This window comes from Gracilinanus agilis, chromosome 1, assembly GCF_016433145.1.
Source record: "Gracilinanus agilis isolate LMUSP501 chromosome 1, AgileGrace, whole genome shotgun sequence".
NCBI lineage: Eukaryota > Metazoa > Chordata > Mammalia > Didelphimorphia > Didelphidae > Gracilinanus > Gracilinanus agilis.
Genome location: NC_058130.1, coordinates 708,644,368 through 708,672,266, shown reverse-complemented (window position 1 = coordinate 708,672,266; position 27,899 = coordinate 708,644,368). Strand labels below are relative to the sequence as shown.

Genomic DNA, 27,899 nt, shown 5'->3' with positions numbered 1-27,899 from the left:
GAAGACATATCACACTCCCTATGATCACTCAATCCTCCCCTCATTTTTCTATGTTTAACTGAGGCCTCTTGAGTGGTAAAATGACTTTTCCACAATCACAAAGATGGTAGTATGAGAGCAGAGATTTAATTCCCAAATAGAAAATCAATATAACCTATAGGATCAATATAACCTATCACTAATAGGTTACTATTTCAGAAATAACTTCTCCACAAGACTGCATGAAGCAAGTGAATAAAAGGTTCTCAGCACTAGAAGGGACCTCAGAGGCCATGCTAGTCCAACTCATACCTGAACATTAAGAATCTCTTTGACAGTCCAACAAGTGTTCAAACCTCAGCTGAAAAACAACTATCTGTTGAGGCAGCTCTTATTGTTAGCTAGACTTTCCTGACATCAAAACTAAGTCTTGTCCCTTTTGTTCACTGCTCCTAGTTCTGTCCTTGGGGGAAAAGAAACCCAAGTCTACACCCTCTTCTACAATAGCCCACCAGATACCCAAAAAAAGCCATCATGTATGTTTTCCTTAGTCTTCTCCAGGCTCAACATCCCCATTCCTTCAATTGATCTATATAATATTTAAGACCCTTCAGCATCCTGGCTATCTTCTTCCTCTCCTGCTAATTCATGTCCTCCTTAAACAACAGCACCTAAAAGTAAACACAATTCAAAGATGTTGTCTCTCTAGGGCAGGGTGTATAGCAGGACTATCACCACCCTTGGCCTGGGACACTGCTTCTCTCAATGCAAATTAAATGCACAATGGGCTGCTATTACACAAAATTGATTTGTATTGAGCTTGCAATTCACTAAAATCTCCAATTTAAGTTTAGAGTGAGGGAGATGGCCCAAGCTGATTCCTCTTATCCTCTGGCCCTAAAGAAGAGTTCACTGGCCCAGTCCAAGCATCTTCCCAGGCCTTCACCCTGGCCTAAACTGAAGAACTTAAGGGCTTGGGGTTTAGATCCCCTTCATAACTGTTTCATTCCATGTTATTCAATCATTCTTCCCATTCCAACATCCTTGGTTATAAGACACCAAGGCAAGGCAGTCTTCAAGCCATAATATGAAATAAAGTCAGCCTCAGGACTCTACTGAAAGCAAAGGTAACTTAGCCTTACATCTGGAAAGGTGCTAGACAAATGATAGATTCTCCCCATAGTCTTCTATCCTTAAGCCTACCTCTGGAGTAGCTGCAAACACCAACCCACAGACTAAAGGAAATGTAGACTGGATCAGAACAAGAGCTCTGTACTTTAGGGATTTCTCAAGGATCCTAGTCAGCCATGCATATAAAATCTTAACACCCTTTCTCCCCAGAGAGAAAGCTTTCCCCACTCCACCTCGCTCTCAGTCTATCTTGATTTGTGTACCTCTACTCCCTGCCCCTTCCTAGCCTTCTAACCTTTTGGGAATGTTTAATGGCTCTTCATGGACAGAAGGCTTTACCTACCAAGGGTGCTTGTTTCCAAAAGCTCAGGGAATTAAGAAGCCCCAAGAAAATCCTGCCCCCTTCCAACCTGTCTTTCCCCACCTGCCTCCCTGTACCTGCTCTCTCCCTGGCTTTGGACCAGGTGAGGTGGCAGCTTTTCCAGGGTTGGTGGGACAGACACGCAGGCCAGACATCGGCCCAAAGAGTTTTCTTTATCTTTATTTGTCTACATTCAGCTTAATTCAGATGTCCTGCCTGAATGACCCAGACATACAAAAAAAAAACCCCCACTCTTTCCCACTGGTTTTTAAAATAAAATCTTCACTTATAAAACTGAAACACTAAAGCATTAAAATACAGAAAGCTTGTTTAACTCACTTCACAAAAGCATTAACAGATGACGTATCCCTCACGTAACTATTTAAAGACGAACTTAGTTAACACTAACACCAATGTTAAATAGACGAAGGGATACTGAGTTGTATTAACTCAAAAACTCTATTCAGACAAAGTTGTAATGGTAACTAACAAACCATTAAATACACAGATGTCCCAAACACAGCTAAGTATGGAATTACAGGGAGACGCCACCATCAAAGTAGCCGCCTGCATATCACACAGAACACGGCAACATGGAACCTGGGGGGAAGGGTTGACATGTTAACTGTGATGCAATAAAACTGAATATTCAAATGGGGGGGCGAGTGCAGAAGGTAACAAAACTTCACCCCTGGGGAGTAAAGGTAGTTTATCTGTACTGGTAATTCATGCTGTGATCATTTCTGCCATAGCCACCTTGCGAAGACTGGTAGGAACTGGGAGGCCCACTGTAATTCTGGCCTGAGCCTGGGGAGTTGTAATTGGACTGTGAAGAATAGCCACCTAGGAGGAATAGGGACAAAAAAATATAAATTTGGGTTAGGATGAGAAAGTTCCAGCTATGCCCCTCCCTCCCACCTCCCTTTTCAAGAACCCAACCCCAGGAACAGACACCAACCTTGTTTGCCTTGGTAGGAGGAGCCACCACCAGAACTGCCTCCATAGCCGCCATGTGACCCTGTGTTATAGGACGATCCACCTGACCCGTAGCTGTTCCCACCACCACCTCGGCCCCCGCTGCCACTGTAATCTGGAGTAGGGGGCAGAATAAAGTACTGTTAACTTCCCTCAACAGAACCTAGCAATGGAAACTCCAATCCCTATCAAAGAGGGCAGAGGCTTCAGGAGATGGAAATGCCTGGAGCTTTGGAGTCTAGACCAAGGACCAGGCTCTGTACCTGCTAATAGATGACTACATTCTTGGGGAGGTTGGGGGGTGGGGGTGATGCTCTGCCATGGTTACAAAAGTTCCTGCCTATTCAATCTCCCTTTGATGACATCTATCCAGGGGCCAAGCTGCTCCCTCATAAAAAGAAGAATCCTGCAGATCAATTCTGCTGAATTTCCTACTTACACCATTAACTCAAGCTTTGTCTCTGAGACAGTTCCCTTTGACAATTCCTCTCAGGCTTCCCATCCTTCTACTTCTCTCTAGTGTGGTTTCTTAAAAGGTCAGCATTTATGCCAGCCATTTCACTGTTCAGAAAAAATCCACAGATGTTACTCCTATACCCAGGACAACTGATTCAACTAAGTGTAAATAGAAGGCCAAGGGAAAATCATAATAATGGCTTAGTGATGGGGAAGAATCACTTGGTTTCACCAAATAAACTACTCGGGTTCAATTTGGGAGGATAGTTTTAGGAACTTCAAGTCACATTAAGAACTAGTCACTACTTTGACACGTTTCTTTTCTAACTAATAGCTATAGACATTCAGGAAAGTCATCCTTTTCATAGGAAAGCATGATCTCAAACCAGTGACACCCTTCCCCCTTGCCTCTACCTAAGGCTAGAAGGAAGCTCAAGGAGCAGAATTTCTGGACATAGAGAAGTCTGGAACTCATCTGGGTTACAGCTACATAAGAGGGTTGAGTTTAAGTATAACAGTTGAGAAATTAGGTGCTAGGAAATCATATTTGAATTTAAAGTCCTATAAATGTCAAGTATCCTCTCTATTAAACACTTAGGGCCCCTCCCCACCTCCACAAGACCTTACCAGCTGTTGATCAGAGAGCAGTGCTGAGGCAGAGGAGGCCTGAGCATGTAGCCCAACATGCCAACTTGCCTTCACCAGCTGAAAGACTAGAAGCAACTTCAGTATTTCCATGGGGTTTTCTACTCCACCCAACGCCCTGGTTTCAAGAGAGGTGCTATGAGGTCACCCAAAGCCAACTCACTGAATTTGCTCTCGTAGTTATAGTCTGATCCACCTCCACCACCTGGGGAGTTGTAGGAATTCGAATAGGAGGAGTAGTTGCCTTGTCCATGATTATAGCCCTTTTGTTTGCCTTGGGGTGGGCCATAATTGCTGTACTGGTTTTGGCTGTATGATGACTGTTGTTGGCCTTGATGAGACTGGTACCCTGAACCATAAGAAGGCTTCTGCTGGCCCCCATGCTGCTGCTTCTTCCCGCCGTGCTTTGGGGGTACTGGTGAATTGTAGTTGTCGCCTTGGTAGTAGGACCCATAGCCAGAAGAGCCGCCTCCACCGCCACCCCCGCCTCCACCAGCATTCCCAGAATGCCCACCGTTGCTGTAGAACTGACCTAAATGGAAGGGATGGCATCAATTAGGGATTGGAAAGAGAAGATTCCAGATTTCATGAAAATAAAATTCTCATTAAGACCCTCTTTGAGGGGTAACCTAACAACTACTTCCCTTAGGACTGCTTCCTGTATTCACAGAAGCTAATGCTAAAGTTTAGGGACTTACTCTGAGAGGTCCAAAGAAATCTGAGCAAGCACCCATCATCATTCAAGAAGAAAAGTGGTCTGGGTTTGCTCTCAATCCTTTTCACCCCCTTATCAGCTGATGTTAAGAACTAATCATCCTTCAGGAGATACTCAGGTGTAAGCAGGGAAGATGTTAGCTCTTGCAGTGGCTATTAATGTTTTTAAGATCATAGATGGGCTGGTTTAGCTGATGACTTATGACCATTTAACGCACCCAGACCTCCCCAAAGCTCCCAAGAAAAGCAGGGCTAAGGTAGCATGGCATGGTAGAAAGCCAGTCTGGAACACAGGTCATTCTGATTCCCAGATCTGCCTCTCACACACACACTGCCTATTACCAAGGCAAATCATTAAAATCCTTAATGTCTCAGGCAACTTGCCAAGACCATCAAGTTTCAGATAAGTTGCCAATCTGCATCAGTGAAGGGAGTTTCTACACAGGGAGTTCTCTACACTGATGAAATCATATCAAACCACCTCTTCCCCCACTGGCCAGGTCCCCCACCCTCAAAAGAAAGGAAAAGAAAAAGCAAGGCTGGCTTTGACCCCAGGGTCCAAGGAGAAGCAGCCAGTCTGAGACTGTTAATATGGAAAACTCTCTGCCCACCCCTATAGCTCACTATGACAAGACCAGCACAGGCCATGCTCATAACCCTGGAAGGCCAGGCAAGTCTTCTTTACAACACAAACCTCCTCTGACCAGGGGCAGTATCAGCAAGAAGGAATGCCTGGATGGAAGCTGCCAAATCAGACAATTATTTTGAGATTGCCTGCTGCTTGGAAAGTCCCAAATGCAACTTGGCAAAATAAGCTGTTTCATCACAGGATCATTCCCAAAAAATGACGTTACCCCTTACAAATGGGGATGTACCCCTCTGGCTCATCCCTGAAACCCATGGTGCAAAAAGGGCTGATGAGGCCAGAATACACACCTTAGTACTAACTAAGGCCAAAAGGCAAGCACTGCTTCTCCCAGATATCCCCAGGACAGGGGACCAAGGAAATGTCTCTGACTAGGCAGATTTTTTCCAATGGATCACTAGAACCATGCTTGGGAGCCAGGTTTAGAGCTCAGCTCTGGGTCACAGCCCCAGAGAGGCAGGAGCATGCAGTGGGATTGCAAAGCATGGGATGGATGTAGCTGCCACATTCTTAGGAACTGAGGGTGAGACTGTGATCTCCATCAGCCCCTCATGTTTGGCTCTGGGATACAATGATCCCCTTCTTTAACAAAATGTGACACCAAGTACCTATTATGTATATAAGGCATGGTGCACTAGGTGCTCTTCAGTTTAGATACCGGATATATTTTTTTTTTCTGGAATACAGAATTAACTCAAGGCTTTATATGACCAAAGAGACAGGGCTCAGTTTAATAAGACTATTCAAAGTCAGTCTCACATATGAACCACCTCATGATTTTCAATAGGTCTGGGGATAGGAAAGATTGAGAGAGAGAGAGAGAGAGAGAGAGAGAGAGAGAGAGAGACTGTGTGTGTGTGTGTGTGTGTGTTTGTAGATGTTCATAGTACTGGGTCAATCCTATTTGTACAGAAGTCAGTCAGTTCAAGTCCTCAAACCAAACTGACATATGGGGGTGAGGAGTACAGGAAATGACATTTTCAAATTCAGTCAGGTAACCCCAAGCAGAAAGCAGGAGTGCCTAAGCTCCCTGTAAGTAGGTTTGCCCATGGAGTGTGCTCTCCTTGACAAGTTGGCATTGGCTTTGCTAGCAGGTAACTGGAACAGAAAGATAAGTACCAGCCCCTATACTGCCTGGCCTGTGGCAAACATGGGAAGGGTAAGCACTACTACCAGCACAGCTTGGCCTTTACATTCTAATCACTAGGTATTTCTTTCATGGCCTTTTTTATTGAACTAATGAAAACGAGCCTTCACCCCAACCCACCACCCAACAATCCACTATCACTGAGCCTAGGGCAGCTTGAGGAACAATTAGACCAAGCTCATTTTCAAGTAACAAAGCCAAAACGCCAAGAAAGGAGACACATCCAACAATGCAGCAAAGCAAACATGCAATGCTCAGTGAAGAGATTGTGGAGAGATGGGGAAAGCAGAAATTTCTCCTTCAGGAAGATTACAAACAAATATTTCCATGGCCTCCCCAAATCTAGGTTTCAAGAAGGGTTTAATAACATCAGCACTGAGCTTAACATACACTTAAACACCTATGTTCAGTCTCTTCCCTCAATTAAGAACATGAATGAAGACACCAATGTATCCAATGATTTACTTTAACATGTATTGATTTAAAAAAAAAGAGGGTAGGGGGTGGCAGTTTTCCACCTCATTCAGGACAACATCTATTCCCTGGTATAAAAAGACATTATTCTCAAACAATAACTTTCTAAAAAAAATACATCATGCATTAAAAGTTTTAAAAAGTATTCACTGAATGTTTCAAACCTCTTTGAACAAGTGGTGAGTAATCATTTTGACCAGTTTCTGTGTCTGAACAAACTCAAAATCTTGCAAGTCAATGCAAAGATGCAGGCTTTGTGCGATAAGAACCGCTGACCAAAACAGACAGAAGAGGACCATACAAATTTAAAACATAGTATTACAGCAAGAATAAAGGGCCGAACACTTACAAGTGAAAGAGAATCAAGTTGGAATAACCAAATGACTCCACATACCTCTGTATTAGAAGTCATGATAAGTTTCCAGGTCTTGGCCAAAAGTCGGTTATAGCAAAAGTCCCAGCAACACAAATGCCTGTTGCTGGTTTGCTAACCAATGTCAAGTGCTTAAGGCCCTTTATACTTGATTATTAAAAAAGCCCATAAAAAAAAATCTGAATCCATGCATTTTCAGCTGTGATCAGGACTTGCAAAATTTTACATCAACTCCTTAATGCCTGGATATTTATTGTACCAGTATTGGAAGCACAGTTACAATTCCTTTGAAAGTACACTAACTAGCTATCAGCCACAATTAATCCCATCCCTCAAGCAATAACCCACCAGTGTATTACAAAAGGATGGAGAAGTTAACTTAGCACATCTTACGATTCCACATACAATTTAACATTGTGCATGCTTTAAAAAAGAGTCGGGCTGCACTAGATTCAGACACGGTGAAGTCTTTCTTATTACCATCAAAGGTATCAACCAGGTTTGGGAGTTTGTTAAAAGGTTTAAAATTCATACAAAACCTGCTGTAAATTAAGACAAAGGTAGATTAAAATGCTTCTGTATCTGTCCCTTAAATAAAGTAATGCTTTCCATAAAAAGCAAAGGTGGGCTTTTGCCTTTATGCTGAACAAAGCTGGCTCTAGAATTTTGTGCAACTTGGCACAAAAACATTCTCTGAAAATTACTTTCCGCTTATTGTGAACATCAATACGACCAAGTTCAAAGGCAAATCACAATAAAAACTGCCACTGTCTTAAGTTCTGCAGGCTAAGAGTTTCAGACAAGCTGCGGTGAAAAGCCACGGTTGAGAAACCCAGTGAAGCACAGGGACACAGCACGGACACTTTGGGTTTTGGAGTTCGAGAAAATTGGAGTAAAAAGCTGTTTTTTGTGCAATACTTTTAGATGATCTAGGAAGACCCAAAATCATGATAGCCGTAGCAGTCTGTGAAAAAGTCACCTACAAAAGGGGGAGACAGAGCAGAGAAAAAAAATTAGAATTGTTTTGAAGATGGCACAGAGCGCCACATATGAAACTCATGTTTTAGATTTCTCTGCTCCTGTAACCCCCCAATGAAGGCTTCTTCTGAATACAAATAGCTGGGCATTGTCAGGAAAGCATATTCACAAGAGTGGTGTATTGCTTCACATGGCTTAAAGCAGAGAAATTTAAAATATTTACATATTAAAAAGGAATTCTCAAGTCACATGGGTTTTGCACTTTAATGATTAAACAATATTAATCTCTTGCTCAACAACCTGTCCCATCTGCCAAAAAAAGGGTTGTGCTACTAAGTCTTAGGTACAAGTAGGCCAGGTTCCAACTGTTCTAAGGCAAGTAGTGTTTGTGGGTTTCTTTTTAACTTTAAATTGATAGAACACAAACTAACACTTACTATATCCTGCTGTTGCAGAATTGCCACCGTAGCCATAGCTTCCATAGCCAGCTCCTAGAATAAGACAAGAGTAAAATTACACAACAGTTGGTTGGGCCCTCAGTGAGGGCAGCCAGGAGGGACAGCTTCTCTTCACAGCTTTCAAATTAATCTCTGGGAAGACTTCAACAGGGACACTGGTTACACTCATTTGTAATCACTGAAGTCTATACATTACTCCAAAAGAGCAGAGAAACAAAATCTGCACTCTTACCAGCATTCATGTAGCCACCATGGTTGGCACCACCAAATCCACCTCGGCCTCTACCCCGACCTCGGATGTTCCCACCTCTACCTCGACCACGAATATTTGGGGGAGGGGGAACCTCATTGTGCATAGGGCCTCCCATTCCAAATCCTGGGTTGTGCTGCTATAATAGAGAAAATAGGAAAACAGTCTGGTTAAACTCATACAAATGATTTATGATATTTCTAATGGGAGATATGCAGTGTATTCTTTCTATATCCTCTCAGAGAAATGTGAGGGCAACTTGGAATCAAGATTAGAAATCTACACTATTTCCTGTGTGGGATAGTGGGTTTGGAGTGAGGAAGTAGATTTGGAGTAAGGAAGTCCTAGGTTCAAAACCATGCCTTAGTTAATGACTAGCTGTGTAACCCTAAATAAGCCACTGAATCAAATATTGAAGTCCTCTTAGATATAAAGCAGGGATGATAATAGTAGCAGCAGCAGCTTTGCTGGGTTGTTGAAAGGACCAAATGAAAAAATGAAAACCTTGTAACTATATTACCACTGTCAATCAAAGGTACTCACCTTTGCTGCAAACTTTGGGCCCCCTCTCACAGGTACTGGTGTTCTCTTTTTCTTATTGGGCTCCAGGGCAACAGGAGCATCAGGGAACAGCTTTTCTAATGCGGTGAGAGCAGCAAATGCCTTTGCCACCTTTTTATTTGAACCAGCTCCTTGAAATTTCTGCCCATCCACTTCAACCTATGAGAGAACAAGTAAATGGGAGGATCACAAAATCAGTATAAGCAGCCTGAGAAAGCAAGTTTCTTCAGTGCCTGATCAAGAACAAAATCATCTCAGGAAAAATTCTATCTACCCCCCCCCCAATGCCAATGGCATTTAAAATATTTAAATAATGTCAGCTAGAAAACACCAATTTTTAGTTAAATATTGGTAAGCATAATTGATTCAATCTAGTCTGAATGATCCCACTCACCTCCATGACAAAGCGTTTATCGTGACTGCCCCCAGTCTCAGAAATAAGCTCATACTTGAGGCCACGCCTCTTTTCATTCAGTTCCATGACAGGATTCTTGCCATGTTTGGTCAAGATTGGACCCTGTTGTTTTACATTCTAAAAAGAAAATAGGAACTTCAATTAGAATTTGAGACATTCTCTATGCCTCATTCTCATCCCCAGAGAAACTGTACTGGAAATGTCAGCAGGCAATCAGTTCATACCCTGCTGACACATCCAACACGAGCTTAACGAACATCTTATAACAAGTATAGACAATTTTAAAAAGTCTATTAATACTTGCATTCTCTTACTTATTCAACACTACTCTTCAACATGACCCATGATATGTCAACTTATCAGCCTTAAACTAAGTATATTCATGTGCTCCCATGGTCCAGGATGTTAACATCAATCTAACTACTCCTTTTCTCCCAGACATGTCCATAAACACTCACCAAAAACACTAAACATTAATTTTAAATGTCTCTCTAAAATTAGCCAATGAACAGTAACTCTACATTTCTTAGCACTTTAAATGGTTGAAGTGTTTTTCTCACAACAACCCTGTAAAGAAAGACAAGTACAATCCCTACTTGTATTACTATCAATATTACCAATATTACTATTCTCACTTTCCAGATAAAGAAAACAGGCTTAGGAGAGTTAAGTGACTTTTCCCAAATTAAAAAGCAACAAGGTACAAGACCTGGAATTATTACAACTTAGGTGTTTCCAGACTCTGCATCAAGTCACGGTTCCTCCTATAACCAAGCTTACAAAGTGTAAGCAAATCAAAACATTTACTGCCAATCAAGTGCCCTGCTGGGCCAGTCATTTACTAGCAGTATAGGCTATGACTTTGTCCAGAACTCTGACTTAAAACAGATTTTGTAAGCTATGGGAACAAAGGAGAATGGTGCTTAGAGCTTTAGAGGTCCATGGCTTTAACTTTTATCTTAAGGGAAAAGTCAGACAGAAGAGGCTGTTCCTATCCTTTGGCTGACAAATCAAAGAGAAGCCAACTGAGGAGCCTCACAGCTTTCATGGCCAGAACCTCTCCAGACACCCACCTCTGATGTCTGGTCTGGAGAAGGGAAGGCGGCACTAGGAGCTGCAACAGTTTCCACTACAGGTGGAGGAGCAACAACCACAGGCTTCTGTTCCGTTTCCTCAGCAGAGTCTTCTCCTTTATTTGAATCTTTACCTTCTGCTCCTGTAGGCAGCCCCATGTCCTGTAACACCTAGAGAGGAAGGATAGGTCCCCAAGAACTATCAATAAATGTTCAGATGAGCAATCCTTCTTGTTTCTATGCTAAAAAATACAGGTATTAAAAGGAGAAAGGATCTAATTGTACAAAAATATTTATAGTTACTCTTTTTGTGGTGACAAAGAATTGGAAATTAAAGAGATGTCCATCAATTGGGGAATGGACAAATTGTGGCATATATGATAGAATACTATTGTACTATAAGGAATGAATAGGATGATTTCAGAAAGAACTGGAAAGACCTACATGAACTGATACAGAGAAAAATAAGCAGAATCAGGAAAACACTGAACACAGTAACAGCAATATTGTGGAATGATCAACTGTGATAGACTTAGTTACTATCAGCAATACAAAGATCCAGAACAATTCTGAGAGGCTTATGACAAAGAATGCTATCCTCCCTCCTCCAGATAGAGAACTGTTGGAGCCAGAATACAGATGAAAGCATTCAATTTTTCAATTGTTTATTTGGGTTTATATTTTGGGGTTTTGGTTTTACAAGATTCACTTACAAAAATGAACAGGGAAATATGTTTGCATGATAATACATGTATTACCCAGATCAAATATGGGTTTGTACCAGGAGGGGGAAGGGAAGGGAAGGAAGGGAGATAAGATAATCATATACTTAGGAAAACTTGTGTGGAAATTTGTTATTACATGTAATTGGTTAAAAAAAACCAACACAGGCATTTCAGTACTATTTAGGCCCTCCAAACCCCATGTTTTTCATACCTGAAAGTCAAATAGTGTCAATAGTTCAAGTGAAGCTAAGCATGGACTGGATGTTATGATGTCAATAAAATCAGAAACTGTAAATTATGGGTCATATTTACCTTTACAGCCACATGCAACTTGGCAGTCTTTTTGGATGGTCCAGAAGCTTCGAATGAACTTCCATCCACTTCAACAGACATAGTAAAAATGGGAGCATGGACTGGGCCAGTTTGAGAGACCAGTTTATACTGCAGCCCAGGTTTCAGTTGATTCAGTCTCATCAGTGCATTCATAGCTTGTGGGGGTTCTGTCTTCTCCTCTAAATAGAAAACAAATATTTTTCTGTTTAGGAATCTGACAGGTTAGCTTACTTACCAGTTTGTTCCCCATGTTAGACACTAACCTAAGAGCATATATACTATTTTCTAAATCAGGAAAAAAAACTATTCTTGGTTCTTTCTGGTATTCATTACAACAGAATACATAATTCTGCTACTTTTTCCGTAAGATGTCTCTGGCTAAACTATCACTTCAACTTTCCTATTGATCTATAATGTCTCCATCTAAGTGGAGATCAATACCTTTTTTCTGAATCTTCTTCTTCTTCTTGCTAGGAGATTTTTCCTCTCCATCCTCCTCCATGGGACGTTTCATTGGAGTAATGGCATAGGTGGTACTAGGAGGGATCTGGACTATAAGAGTAAAATTAAAGCTATAGGTCAAAGCCCAAGACTGACAAGAAAACAGCAAGTTGAAACCAAGATGACAATTCAAGCAAAATGCTGGAATTTGGGGTGGCATACTTACTAGTGTAGTCAACTGGGTTTTCATTCTTTGGTTTCTTGGGCATCTTGGAAGGGAGAGGGTCCATACCAAGGACTTTGTGAAGCTGGCCAAAAGCAGCAAGTCGAAGAGCGTGCTAAAATGGGAAGAGGAGTTTTACTTGCCTACTCTATGTTGACTGCAATTATGGTGTGTGCTCACTATCACTCATGAGGGGTCTCTGACCCTCCCGATCCCATTAAGTTGGATGTCAATGCTGACTTCTCCCCTACAACAGCAAGGTGGCCCCCAACAAGCCTGGCTCCAAACCTGACCGTTAGGGCCCCCAACCTTGCTGTGGTGGAAGGCCAGCCTATGACCATTCCCCTTGCCCTCTCGTTAGTACAGGGGTTCCCAACCTAGGGCCCATGTGCCATACAAAAGCTATGTCATATCTATGCAGGGAAACAACCCCATTAGCAGCAACAATTAATGAATAAATTCCCCTTTCACCTCGGTGTCCAAAACAGCACTCGAGCATAATTAGGGGATAGAAAATAACCATGTATGGCACCATGGGGAAAAAGAAAACCAGATTGGGGTCCCCTGTATTAGGATAGGATCCATTTACCTTTGGTCCCATATCTGACTAAGTATCCAAGAGCTACACTAAAAATACCCAGTAACAGAACTGGAGGCCAGTTATTAAAGACTGGGTAAGGGTTCACATTTGTAATGGAGATAACTATACCTGAGCACTCTGTGTGATATCTTCCCGTTGCTGTCTGTCTAGATGCCCAATAGCATCAGTGGCTTCTTTTTCACAAGGGTCATAAATGCCAGAACCATCTGAAGGCAGGAAACAAGGAAGATATGCAGAGGATTATCTTTTAGCGTCTCTGAAGAGGTTGTGTTGGTAGAGGGAATCAGGTGCTTCCCCCCCGCCCCATCCACACCCAGCTCTGGAAACACACTGAGCGAGGTGACCCACTCAGCGTCCAGCCCTTTTAAGAAATAATCCACATGTATTTCAGAGCATGTAAGTCACGTGGGAGTGGGTCACCACTGCCCTTGAATCGGTCCGCTAAAGCACTGATTTCACAGCTGCGGATTCCGGCACAGGGCTGGATATGATGGTGCAAGAGGGTAGTCACATGCTTATACCCTAAGTAGTGGACAAGGTTTTGATGCCCTAACCCAGTTAAATGCACCACTGAGGAACAAGCCTCAGTCCCTTTCCTTTCCCTACAAGTTTTAAAGCTGAGAAGTCACCCAACCTGGCATAACGATTCCAGATGCCAGGCACTCCAACACTCTTCTGAGGGCCTCGCCAGCTCCCATTGGTCGATTTGCTGTTCCAATTGACTTCTCACAGAGAAGCTCCAGGGGCTGAAAAACAAAACAAACTTTTAAAAAATGAAAAGGGAACAAAAAGTGCCAAAAATTCCTAATAAATGTTTTCCCTGAATATGTATGTGTCTATCTATGGCAAACAATCACTTCTGAGCTTCTTTATGTTCAGTATTTCTTCCTAAAACAAAGGCTTTGGGCTTGTCTAAAAGTTAGACCTGAGTTTTCCATATCAAAGCCCTCTAGCTGATTGAATTAAATCTCAGCAGCAAACATTAATCAGATAACTCTATTTTCAAATACTGTTCTAGGTAGGGGGAAGGTAAGATTTTTAGGTAAAGACATAGTTCTGTAAACATATATAGCAAAATATATCAAATCTCATTTTTACTTCTCAAAATGACAATTTCTATGACACTGGAAATGGTTTCAGTATTTATCATTCACAAAGACAATCATACAAAGAAAGTACATAAAACTGTAGAAATGGTCATCAAAAGGTACCCTTACCCATCCTCTAAGGGGAGCCCAAGTAGGAACACGGGTGCATAGGTCTCTCAGAACCCTGATGACTATGACACATGACTTCAGCCCATTAGCTCTGGCCTAGAGTAACAAAGCACAGGCACTTTAAACCAAAGCACCCCCATACACCAAAAGGCAAAGACTGTCTTGCGATGCTACTTTGTCAAGGGTAAACAATAGTCACAACATTATAGTTTATAGTTGAGTCAGTATGATATAGAAAAGCAACATTACTCTTAACACAAAGCAGCAACTATGCCTCTACTTCCTTTACAAGTCCCCTTTTGGGATGTTAAATTCATTCAGGTGCTCCTTTAGCTACTGTACACAACAGGCGCTAAGTTCAGCACAGCTGTCATCCCATGTTAAATACTTTAATATAAAGTTAGCCAGTTAAAGTTTATGAATTTGCTACTTAAAGACAAATATAAGAACAAGATGCAAACCTGGAACCACTTGGCGTGTCGGAGTGACGCCAAGGCAGCAAGGCATTTCTGCCTGTCCAGAACGTCCGGGGGGTCGTTGACTGATAGCGTTTCTATTCATGGATGGAATAAGAAGACAAGGTACAGTTTGACCAAGGGGTTTCTGTCAGGTGGAAAGGGGATGTGGCAGCTTCCTAAAGGGCAGCTGAGGCTCCCAAAATATGTTGATCTCTACCCTTTACCAGGGAAGGAGAACCTAGAGTGTACTTGACTCTTCCCTAAGAGGAAAACTTTATAACTGCAAAAAGGGAAGTTATTGCAAAAGGTAAAGTCCTATTTAAAGGGCAGGTTTATATAAATTCTATCCTTTCTTTACTTGTTATTACTTTCTGGGTTTTTTCCCCCAAACTACCTAATCTGCAAACCTATAATAACTAAGAAAAAGGGGATGTGAAAATAAAATCCCTCTCTGCTTTCAATGTCATTTTAAAGTTTCTAGAACGAAGGGAACCACTTCCGCCCACAAGGCTTGACTGCCTTGGCCCCAGCCTGTGACAGAGAGAGTCCTGTTGGTCAAAGGTCCAGCGTCCCTAAAGTCGACAAACTAGAAGGCTTGGTAGATGAAGTCAGATATCAGAACCAAAGGCAATCAACAGATCACAGAAAAAAAAAGCATCTTCAGACTGTGCTGCAGCAAAATTGAAGTTAATTTTTTTTTCTTTTAATCTGTAGATCAGGGTTTTAGATAAGGCTAGTTTGAAAGCTTTATTTTAAAAACTTAACATTTCTGTGATGTTTATGATACAAAATTCAATCATTGGAGTAAAATAAAGTATTTTCAAATGATCAGACATTAAGTCATTTTATGAATTTCAAAATATTAAATGAGATATTATTAGATGAGAGTCTAACTTTATCCAAAACTCTGCATCACACCTTTGGGGATTTTTAAAACTTCAACCACTAAAAACGGCCAGATGAAGTACCTGTCATTTTTGCAGCAACACAAACTGTTTGCAAATCTCCAACCTCATGAACATGCAAAATTCATTCAGTAGTCTTCAACAATTTTAAGGTTATCATGTTTTTACGGTTTCAAAGGGCCACATAATGGATTGACACAAAAATAATTTCACAACATTTACATGAACACACTAAAGGCCCCGAATGAAAATGGTGAAGTCCCAAATGAAAAGTGCTACTCAATTTTAGCATGACCATTGTCAAACTCCTTAAGTTTCACAAAGGTGAACATGATATTTGATCTTAAAGACAAGGTGATAAAGTCTTTTTAGGCATAATTTGACCAATACAATCTAAAACTGAATAGCACATTTGAATAGTGAGTTAACACCAACATTTTCAAGTTTCCAGACGGACTGCTGACTATATTCAGCCTTCCATACCTCCAGCTAAAAGTTTTTCCATTTCTTCTCTGACAACAGGTGATGTCAAGTGAATAGTCAAAGACAATGGAGGCTCTTTTGTATTTTTTATTACAATTGCAGCTTCACCAATGGATTGGATAATTTCATATTTGTCTTCTGTGATAGCCTGCAATATAAAATTATTTTTTAAAATTCAAAATACTTTTCACCTTAGGTGGTAGTTAACATCTGAACCTAGAATCTTATAGCAAGAGAGATAATTATTAAGGGTTTGTTTATTAGCTTTGTCATTTAACCAGGCTATTAGATGGGCTCCCCCTCATACAAGCCTATATGGCCATTTCGCAACTTAGATAAGGCTTCTATTTATATAAAAATTTGAACTTAAAAAAGATAAGTTAAATGAAGCTTATCTGCAAAATCTTGTGCTTTACAAAAAATTTAATAGAGGATCAAACAATAAGTGAAGCTTGAGCTCCTATCTTTATTCACCTCTAACTTTCTAGGAACACATTTACTATATGAAGCAAAATAAGAATAGTAGAGACTAAACTGAATTTTTCAGATTATATGGGCCACAATTATGCTTGCTGTATCCTGGTTACCATATAGTCAAGCAATGACTACTGAAGGGGAAAAAATTGAAATTTTTAATAATTCTGTTATCAAGCAAATTTTTGGCACTATCACACTTACGATACTCATTGCTTAATAAGCTTACAATGAAGTATGGAACTTAATAATTAAGACCACACTGATGCCATATAGATGAAAATATTCAGTTTTTAACACATATAAAATATGGGCTTAAAATGAAGATAGCAATGTGTAAAACTTTCTAAAACAGTTCAAAAAAAATAATCCTTGGTCTCCCTTAGAGGTTCTGGGCATGGCTATTGACTCCTAAGAGCCGATACTCACAGCAAGCTGGACTCCCAAGTTGTCCGCCACTTTGTCCAAAAGGGCAGTTGTGGGTTTCTCCTTACACAAAAGGACTAATTCCAGGTCCAAATCCCCCTTGAGCAGGAGACCCTTTGCTACTAGGCCGACCCGCATCACTCCTCGGAGAGTCCTGGTCAAGTGCTCAGTCTTCTGTTCCCTAAGTGAAAAACCAATGGATGTTATTATCAAGGTGGACTCATATTAGTTGGGAACCAAGTTATCCCCCTGCAAATGGCCACTTTTTTTCTAAAGAAAGAAAAATGCTTACAATCACTGCACTGCCAAATACAAAAGAAACTTACCCCCCTTCTTTATTTTCTTCTTCAGCTACCACATCCATAGCCTCAGGTTCAGGCTGCTCTCCACTGACTTTTTCCTGTTCATCTATCCAATCAGACACAGCTTTAAGTGCTCGTTCTGTATGAGATACCATGTTCTGAACAGCTTCCAATTCCTCCTGAGTTGGATAAACAGCAGAGTGCTTTGCCATCACATGGCGGTCATCATTCACAAAAATACGCATTGGCCGCTGAAAAAGAGAAAATTCAAAGTTATAGATCTTAAAGAGTAACAGATTGCAACACACATGGAAGAGCCAAGAATATTAGCAGCTTACCATTTTTTTCTTGAGATTTCTTTTGTAGTGTCTGAGAATTAAATTTCTGCTAATTTTTCAAACCGTATGACAGCTGTCCTTGGATGTATCAGTTCTGCAACTTTTATCTAAAAACCAGAAAAAGAATTTAGTTCCAAATGGTTTAGACCAATAAACTGAAGTTACTGTCAGTAGTTATCAAAATGCATGGATAAGGAAAATTATTTGTCATACTAATGAAGACAAAATATACAGTAGAACTGTGCTTTATTGTATTTTCAAACAATTCACTGAGAAGCTAAGGGCTTCAAAATCCAATTATGAAATTGCCTTCAAATAATACCACTAAAATGTTGCTGAAAATGCTATATGGACGGAAAGGACATGGTAAAGCAATGGTTCAGGGAGTTGGCATGAGGATTAGAATAGAACGGTGATTCCCAAAGTGCTGCGGCAATCCAGGAGGACGGTGATGGCCACAGGTGCATTTATCTTTCCTATTAATTGCTATTAAAATTTTTTAAAAATTAATTTCCAGGGGGACCAGGTAATATTTTTTCTGGAAAGGGGGCAGTAGGTCAAAAAAGTTTGGGAACCAATGGAATAGAACATTAGCTGAGAGATTCTTAAAATCTTCAAAATAAAATGACTTATAAAAAAAAAAGTTGGATGTCAAATATGTAAAGTTATGACATTATCAATCAGACAAGCCTTCAGATCTTAGCTTTAAATCATTTATAACAACTTAAATGTATACTAGACTAGACTAACATCTTAAATATAAATATAGCTAAGAGTACAATGTGGTCAAATACAACTCAACTACAACCTACTTAATTCCTATTTCATTTTAAAAATCCAATCTGCACATGAATAATCTTCCAATGAAGAAAGCAAAACCAGTGACAAATATAATAAGCTCCTGACAAATAACTAATTCTATATAACTACTGACTCTTACTAAATATGAGTGTCAAGGTACTAGGCCAACATTGTAGGGAACAGTACTTAGTTCTGCTGGTCAAATTAACATCATCTTTCAAGGCTTTGGGACTGCTTAATAGTTCTAATTATAAATTCAACAGTTTTATGTTTATGTATATGTGTAGGGTAAATCACTTCAGCAATCTATACAAAATTACATTTTGGCATGTTTAAACTTAAAAGTGCAAAAGCCATGGTGTCACGACATGCACATGATCATCAGATGCCATAATCCCTCAATATCTCAGGACTCTAAACAACTGAAGAGGAATACTGTAAGGAATAAAAGCTAGCCAGATGCTAGCTTTAAAAATTATCAAGTACTTGTATAATGAATCAGATACATGACCCCATATAGGATAGTTTCTACTAGAAGGACTAGACCTATGGCTACTAGCTCATATCACAATATAAAGACTGAATATCAGCTGCCAATAATGGATTTGGATACTCACAAACCAAATATAAGTAAAACTTTCCAACCAAAACACTTTGCAACACCACCAATGCTTCATCATTGTGGCTCTGTCTCCTGAATGCAGCAAGCCAAAGTTGAACTCTTTCAATTCAAACTCTGATTCCATTAAAAAAAGACAGTTACATCAGGCCCTTTTCATCAGTAATAAACCTATTTATATTATTTGAGCTTAGATCTGTTTATATTCAATACTTTTTTTTAAATCTAGAAATACTATAGTGTTACAATATATCTACAGGAAATATAACATTAACTGGCAGAGAAATGCTGTGCTGGTAGTGGCATGAATTGCTCCAACCACCCTAAAAAAAAAATTTGAAAGTATCCTAACAAGGTGTCTCAAAACACTCATCCTCTCTAATCCAGAATTCCCACTGCTAAGCACATAAACCCAAGGAGGCTGAAAAGAGGAAAAAGTTCCACACATATCAAAAAAGCATTTTTTATAGTAGCAAAGAAATGGAAACAAAGTAAATGCCCATCAATTGCCAAATGGCTAAGCAGATTGTGATAAGTGAATGGACTGGAATATTACCATAAGAAACAAAGAACAGAAAAACCTAAGAAAACATATGAACTAATGGAGAGGGAAGGAAGAACTAAAAAGACAACAATCAAAATGGAAATAATGTAAATGTAAAGAATAATATATATTTTTAAAGAACACTGTACAAATATAATGACCAAGCTTGGGTCAAAAAGAAAATAATAAAATAAACATCACCCCCCCCAGGTGGGGGTGGAGGTGGGGGCCCCCTATGGATGCTGAATATTGCATATGCTGTCAAGACTTAATTGATACATTGATTAGTTTTGCTGAACTGCATTTTTCCTTTGTATTCTTTTTTATGAGATTCTCTAACCAAGAGAGGGGAGAGAAATATTTGGAAATGAAACTGATATTGTACCAAAATTATGATGACCAAGTTTAGCTCTGAAGAGACTGCATGGTGATAAAGAGCTGGTCTTCAATTCAGGAAGACCCGGGTTCAAATTCCCCCTTTACAGCATACTGGCTGATGCCCAAAGGGCCAGAAATCTATGCATACCCTTAGACCCAGCAATGGGTCTGAATCTAAAAGAGGTCAGAGATAAGGTAAAAGGACTAACTTTATACAAAAGTATTTTTAGCAGCTTTTTTGTAGTGAGCAAAGAATTGGAAACTGAGGGAGCATCCATCAATTGGGGAATAGCTGAACAAGTTGTGGTATATAGTTGTGATGGAATACTATTGCTCCATAACAAATGATGAATGGGATGAGTTCAGAAAAACCTGGAAAGACTCATGTGAACTGATGCAAAGTGAAGCAAGCAGAACCAGGAGAACACTGTAACAATAACAGAAATACTGTATGATGATCAACTGTGAAGCACTAAACTATTATCAGTAAAACAAAGCTCCAAGATAACCCCAAAGAACTTGATAAAAAATGCTAAACACAGCCAAAGAAGAAACTATTGAACCTAATTGCAGATCAAAGCACACTATCTTCACTTTATCTCCATCCTGAGTTTTTTTTTTAAACTATGTGTTTTCTGTTCCAGCATAGAAAATATAGAAATATATACTGCATGAAAACACTGATGTAACCTATATCAAACTATTTACTGCCTTGGGGGAAGGGGAAATCTGAATCAGAAAACAATTGCCAAAAATTGTTTCTATACGTAATTGAAAAAATAAGTAAAAACAAACAAAAAAATACATACATACGAGCTGGTTATGTGTGGCTGTATGACCCTGAGCAAGGCACTATATCACTGTCCCAGGCAATTCTCTAAGGCTATATTAACAGAGGAGCTTTCCTTTCCTGGAAACTCCTCAACAACCAAGGATATCTACCCACAGGACTAGTTTAAAAAAAAAAAAAAAAAGTTGGGAAGGGTTGTTTTTGTTTGGTTTTTTTACCCTCTTCTAACTTATTTGTAAAGGTAGGGAACTATAGACATGGATGTGGAATACTGTATATACCAACAAACTTATTCAACACACTTAATTTTGGTTAAACTGCCTTTTGGTCTGTTATAAGGGATGGCTTTCTAGCAGCAAAAGGACAATATAAGAAATGAAGGTAATACAAAATGAAATGTCAGAAACTTTTTTTTTAATACCAATTATGAGTTACCAGAGTACTGAATTCAAAAAAGCAAGATGCTCTTTCTGTAGTCTTACTGCCTTGAAGACAATAACACCAATGAATAAAATTAAGTGGGTTAAAAATCTTAGTATTTAACATCTCTCCCAATATCACACATCTTAATTTTGAGAAATCATCTTGCCAGTTTTTTCTCTAGTATCTGGCCACAGTGCAATTATACAGCAATAAATGATATATGTTTTAGTGAATAAAATAAAGGGGTAATTATCGGAGTTTTAAAAGCTGTAGTCAAATTCATTTATAGCCTAACAAACTGATATGCTATGCAATATAAGCCAACCTTAAAAATCCTTTAGTAAAGAATAGTTACAGAATACATCTCACTAATTCTACTCTATTCTAAAATCTATTCTTTGTGTAAGGTAACATGTTTACAATAAGTTTTTTTTTTTAAGTGGCACATATGATTTCTGGCACACAGCCCCCAAAAGCCTCTACAACAGTTAACTATCTTTATAATTCTAATTTCATAAAGAAATAACTGATTGAAGCTGTGAAATACAACTGAGCCACATGTTGAAGAATTAGCCCAGGCCTACTCAAAGTCTTGCTTTGATCAAGGCAATGCTTCTTTATTTAGCTGTGAGGAAGCATGTACACAGATTCCTCTAGCCCCAGGAAGCTCCTCTCCAAGCTGCACAAGGCTGAACATTTTTATAATCTTGGAGAAGACCAAAGAATAAAAAAGAAAAGGAAAAAAATGTGGAGGAGGCACAATGTGGGGAGATAAATGACATTACCAATTTGGAAGATAAATGAGGTATATATAGTAAGTAGAGCCAGTGGGCCTTAGAATATTCTGAGGGAAAAAGTAAAATATTAAGGGATAATTTGATTATAGTAAGTTAAGTAAGCATTTCTATTGTTCTCCCTAAAGGCTGATGGGTTTTCCATGGGAAAGCATTTTCCCATAGTCCTTCGGAATAGCAGTATCTACCCATAGACCTTTGCTAGTGCAAAGCTTCTAAAAGCTAACAAAAATGGTAGACATAGAAGTCCAATTCCATGCATGTGACAAAAAAAAAGTAACTTAGATAATGTCTTATGTTAAAACCTGAATTCTTATTTCTAAATATTCAATAACTAGAAAAAATATTTGAATGAAAAAACCCTACTAAAGAAGTTTAATGAGTAAGTGATGAAGTTTGATTTTTTTTCCCCAATCACTAATCTACTTCACTTACCCTGAAGACAACACCTACAGCAAGCATGGTACAAAACATTAAAACTTCCCTCTGATAATGCCTCCCCTAATTACAAGAAAGAGATTCTTGCAACTTGACATCAAAAAGAGGAGATTCTTGGTTATTCAATGGAAAGTGTTCCCATCTTCTCATTACAGAAGTTTCCTATACTGACCCCGCACATCAGCTAGGGACACTTGATAACATTTTAAGCAAAAATCAGCTTACAGCACCAGTATAAGGATAAAAAGCACACTGGACGTTCAGTCAGGAAAGAACTGGATTGGCATCATTAGGGCTCCAAAACTTAATACTTGTGTGATCCTAAATTCATTTCTTCATCTACAAATGGGAATAATTTGTTTTCAAAATTACACTGTCTAATATCTTTAGAAGAAAAGTACTTTGTAAATCTTAAGTTATACAAATGTAAATTGTAATATTTAGTAAAAATCTAGTTATATTTAATAATAAGTTTTCCTCTGACGCTTCATTGTGATATGGTGATGATCCTAGGTGGTTTGGGATTAGGGAGGAGGTTGACCCTAGGTTCCTGTGAACCTTACCTATATCAGCAGCTGAGCACAATCTCTGCTAAATCCTACACCAAGTTGGAAAGGCTTCAGGTAGGGCCCTTGTTCAGTAGTAGCTCAAATACCGGCTGTTCAAGGACCAACCTAGTTAAATTTGGATAAATTCATAAATTGGATGAAGGGTGAGTTTTTGTTTTTTGCCATAGCAACTCTCAAACATGACTCTACCAATACTATTTAGAAATGCAATATACATCAATGAATAAAATTTCCACACTAACAAATAAGGGATCAATCAAGTATTAATAAGGGCCAGGGAGTCAATCAATATAAATCTGAGGGAATGTTTCAATTCAATTAAACTTTGGACTTTATATTAGCCCAAGCAAAACACTTGTTTATATCCCTTTCCACTCTTGGATGGACCAGTAACATCTTTAAGCCTTAAGAAGGGTCCAACTGAAATTTAATTGACTTACAAATCTAAAGGTATCAACCTGGAGACTCAGTATCAATGCCACTTATAAACTTAAGATACAATTATGAAAGGTAAGACTGTGAAATAAAATGACACCCTCACATAAATATATTTTCACCTAATTCTGTGTAGAATTTTAAAAACTGTTTTACCACCTTCCACTTATAAGAAACTGCTTGTTTATTGTGATGTAACAACTAACCAGCAATCTCTTTCACTCACCTCTCACTATAGTCAGGTCCCAAACAGTAGTGCCAATTCTTGATTAGTTCAGGCTAAAGTCACTGGGATATAGTATAGAATTACTAAAATCCACAGAAAATACAAAAATCCCCTTTGAACCAGTAGTTCCCATCATGTACCACAAAACTATTAAACTAAGAAAAAGCAAAAGTGAATTCTGTATACTGTCTCATTTAATTCATCCAAGTCACCTCTCTGACAAGAAGTGGGAAAGAAAAATGAAAAAGCAATCACAAGCAGGGAGGAAAAAAAAAGAGAATTAAGTAATTTAATAATCCATTCTGGAATAACCAAGAGTTGACTCTTCATCTTTAGCCTGATATTACCTCCTCTTTACATTGCATATGTATGTACAGAATTGTTTGCATGCTTATTTCCTCTCTTAGAGTGTGACCTTCTTGAGGGCAGGGACCTTGCCTTTCTATGTATCGCTATTGCTTAGCAACAATGCTTGCAGAACACATAGTTAGAACTTTAATAAATGCTTGCTGACTGACAACTTTTCATTCTAACCAAAATAATTTTAAGTAAGGATCAGAATAAGCATTATTCAAAGAAATAATTAGAAAACTTAAATTTCCAATAGGACTAGCTCGGATGAAATGATTCAACATTTCAAATGTCCAGAATAGTTTTTCCTTAATTTGAATGTGAAGGCAATTGCACATTAAAATAATTTAATAATTACACATTTCCCTAAGAATTTACCAGACATAGCATACAATAAAGACACAATCCCTAATGCAACCTTGGTAACTAAAAGCTGTAATTCTAAATTTTTAAGATTTTGTAAATTAAACCATGAAGCTAGAGGGGGAAAAAAATCCAATGGGCCATCCCTTTTCATAGACACTTAAGAATAGCAATCATTCCAATTCTGTTTTAATTTTACCACTTGCCAACTATTGTTATACCTGTCAAGTACTGTCTTGGAAGTCTCTGGATGTTTAACAGATCATATATCCTAGGAGACATAAAATTGATAAACTGATGAAGATGAACAAAAAAAATACAACTAGCTAATGTTTAGAAACATTATTTTTTGCTGACATTTTTATGCCTGGCAGTAAACATCACTTACCTTAATAAAAAGATAAGCTTAAGTTAGTCTAAGCAAAAATTATAGCAAGGAAACATGAAGCCCATACCATCAGTTGAGAGAGAGCATCATATAGAATAAAAGACCTTGGGGAGACAAGTTTGTATCCTGACTTGCCACATATCACAAAAGACTATTTCTCTGAAGCAGTGGAAGATGAAATTTGAACAAATTCAAATTATATAAGGACTGAAGGTCCATGTAGGAGTTAGGTACCAGCCTAAACCAAACTTTAAAAGCAGATTTCATTCTCAATGCACAAGTTTTGCTAAAGTCCAACTACAGAAAAGGTGGACAGATAAGATGATATTCATTAGCACAAACAAGGAAGATGCTATTCTTAGGGAGCTGTATCCTCCATTGCTCTTCCCCTAATCCCCCCCCCAGTCTATCACAAGTAGAGGGCTTAGACAGGGAGTATACAGAAAATCACCACATCCTAAGACTTTAGAAGGTCAAAATATTAGCACTAGTATTGCCAACATAGCACTTGAAGAACAAATACTCAACGTGAAAAAATAAGAATGTGGTTCCAATAGTCCAAACAAAAAGAGCCTCTAGAATTTCCAGTATACTAGAATCAACTAAAGGAACTATTGCCCAGGGCCATTTTCACTCAGTCAGAATATGGGACAGCTCAGTTGCACAGTGGTTCACAAGCCACTAAGCCTTTTTAGATCCCAAACTTCTGGAGGGCAAGGAATCTGAGCCTGATGTAAGGGAGACCAGGTTTTACACTGAGTGCAGAGCTTCTTCCCAGCATTTAGGTGGAGAACAAAAGGCAACCCGATTTCATTCACAAACCCTGAAAAATGTTGGTGGCTGATAAAGAGCTTTTGCAAGATTGAATTATATGATTTATGATGGACAAAGACAATGATGTAGGTTTAAATAACAGAAAAAGTATGGGAATTTCTTTCACATCTCTGAATTAATTCTTTTACTATTCTTGATTTCCACACTTCATCATTTGGGCTGCTACAAAACCAAATTTGGTACCTTAGCATCCTAATGGCTTGATCGAACATGAGACTTCAAAGGTGTAGGAAACACAAACTCTCATCTTCTAAATTTATCATGTAGAACTCAAATCAGTGCAATCTCTGGGGGAACAATGGAAGGCTTAATCAAATCCCCAGTTCAGTCTCAAATATAACTTAACAATCTCAGCACCCACTACTACTTATCTTTTCCTTTTTTTGAGCTGAAGAGAGATACAAATGAGGTTGGGAAAAGTTTCCCTAAAGCCAATTATTAATATCACTTTTCTCTGACTACAAAAAAAAAAAATCGTTAAGAGATACATACACCCAAGCCATTTCCCATCCCACCTCCCTTTTCAGAAGAAGCATAGTAAAGATCAACCCGCATAATGCCCGTATGGAGATGGAAGACCATAAAGGCCACTCCAGACTCTGCTCTGAGCACCTAAGGGAGCACCCACGCGTCCAACGCGGACAAAGGAGGCAGCAGCGTATACCAAAAAGCCCATTGGCAGCTTCCAACAAGACATAAATGAAGCCTCTCGTCACCCCAAAATAGGCAACGTTGGGGCGCAGAGAGGACCAGGCCAAAGAGAAGCCTGACCCGTCACAGCCCACACCGGAGGACAGCAGAGTCTCGCCTCCTCCATAGACCCACGAACCCGTGCCTCCTGCCCACCCTGCCCTGGTGCCCAGGAGCGGGACTGGGCAGGGCCGCAAGTAGGAATCGTGGATAAAGGAAGACGCCGGCCAGGATGCTCTACCAAAAAGGGGCGTGTGCCACGGGCCCGCCTTGGCCGTCTCGAGCCCCAGGCCCGACTGTGGTCCAAGGGATGGACCGAGCCACCGTCTGGTTGGGCGAGCAGAAGAATCCCCGCCGGTCCCGGAGTAGCGGCCGGGGGAGTGGGGGGGCGTGGACGGAGGACAAAGCCAAAGGCCGCGCCGGCAGGCAGGCAAACAGGCAGTCCGCCCGCCCGCACGCACGCACGCATGCCCGCCCTGGCGGGGCAGGGCTAGGCCCGCCCGCCCGGGAAAGCAGGGTGCGGGACCAGCACGCGCCCGCCGCCGACACCGGCGCGAGGCTCCGCCGGGCACGGGGCTGGGGGGCGTGAGGATGAAGGGAACATGCGCGCGCACCGGGTCCTCACCGCCGCCATTTTGTTTCCTCGGCACAATGGGGGAGAGTAACGGCCGAGCGCGGGAGCGAGGCCGGGGATGGGGGAGGGGGCTCGGCGGCGAGGGGCGGGCGGGGACTGAGGCAGGCGCCGGAGCCCAGAGGCAGCGGCCGCGCCACTCCCCCGAGGGCGCTGCACAGCGCATCAGAGGCCCCGGCTCCCTGTCTCACGCCCGCGGGGGACCGGGCCCGGGAGAGGCCGCTGGGCCGCCGTGCGCAGGGGGGAGGGGATGGGAGGAGAGCCCTGCCGGGGCTGCCTTACCTTGTCGGCACCCCCTCGCCAGCAGCAGCAGCAGCCGCCGCCGCTGCCTCCTCCAGCGACAGCCCCCGGGTCCCCCAACCACGCGGTGCGCTGGGCTGCTCGGTCCGACTGCAATGGCGAGAGGAGGAGGAGGAGCCGGGGCCGGGGGCGAGCGGGCGGGCAGGCGGGCGGGAGCGCGCGCCGGAAAGATGGAGGCACGTGACCTATGGCGCCCCGCCCCCTTTTCTCTTAGCTTCTCTCCGCGCAGGCTCCTCGGCCGGGGTACCCTCCGTAGAGGTGAGGGCGGGGGAGAGAACTGGGTCTGCTGCACGTGACAGTGGTGAGCGCTTGTAGCGTCCCGTGCGTGCTTGGTCACATGTCGGTGGTTTGTTTTCTCTATCTTTGGCTGGTTGCTTCGAGTTGCCGTAGTCACATGACAAGGGGGCATAATTTCGTGTGGGGCGCCATCCTGGATTCGAAGCTGCGCAGACGTAGATTCATCGGTCTAAGGGGGCAGACCGGGATGCTGAAGAGAAGAGGGCGTGAGACTCTGCCCCAATTTTTAAGCTCGAGTTTCTGGTTCTGGGTTCGGTGTTTAAGGTTAAGGACCCTGGTCCTGGGATTTGTGGCGTCCAGCCTTTTTTCTCATTTGAGGAAGCAACTTGTCCAGGATCACCGAGGAAACAGCAGAGCAAGAATTTGAAACGACTCCCCTGATTCCAAATCTACTCGTTCAGAACCGGGTGAGGAGCCCCAAGCAAAGAGGGTGAGAGGGAGGAAAGCTGATGGGGCTGGGCGGAGG

General features: G+C 40.8%; 1 protein-coding gene across 3 annotated transcripts; it reads right to left on the bottom strand.

The window, feature by feature from the left end:
- Nucleotides 1–1,635: 1,635 nt before the first annotated feature.
- ILF3 (interleukin enhancer binding factor 3) lies at nt 1,636–27,259 on the bottom strand. Of its 3 annotated transcripts, none has more exons than XM_044669955.1 (20): nt 27,119–27,259; nt 17,563–17,669; nt 17,249–17,475; nt 16,926–17,103; nt 16,023–16,170; nt 14,638–14,729; nt 14,177–14,272; nt 13,594–13,705; nt 13,068–13,165; nt 12,362–12,473; nt 12,136–12,246; nt 11,674–11,873; nt 10,637–10,807; nt 9,543–9,680; nt 9,131–9,307; nt 8,570–8,726; nt 8,317–8,370; nt 3,711–4,079; nt 2,430–2,561; nt 1,636–2,314 (listed from the first exon to the last, which is right to left on the bottom strand). In XM_044669955.1, exons 2-20 carry the CDS (start codon nt 17,563–17,565, stop codon nt 2,181–2,183), a joined length of 2,709 nt encoding a protein of 902 aa, XP_044525890.1. In that variant the 5' UTR covers nt 17,566–17,669; nt 27,119–27,259; the 3' UTR covers nt 1,636–2,180. The 3 variants fall into 3 exon arrangements, with proteins under 3 accessions (XP_044525890.1, XP_044525900.1, XP_044525908.1); XM_044669965.1 differs by having other exon boundaries at nt 8,570–8,723; XM_044669973.1 differs by lacking the exons at nt 1,636–2,314; nt 2,430–2,561; nt 3,711–4,079 and adding an exon at nt 6,398–7,880.
- Nucleotides 27,260–27,899: the final 640 nt, after the last annotated feature.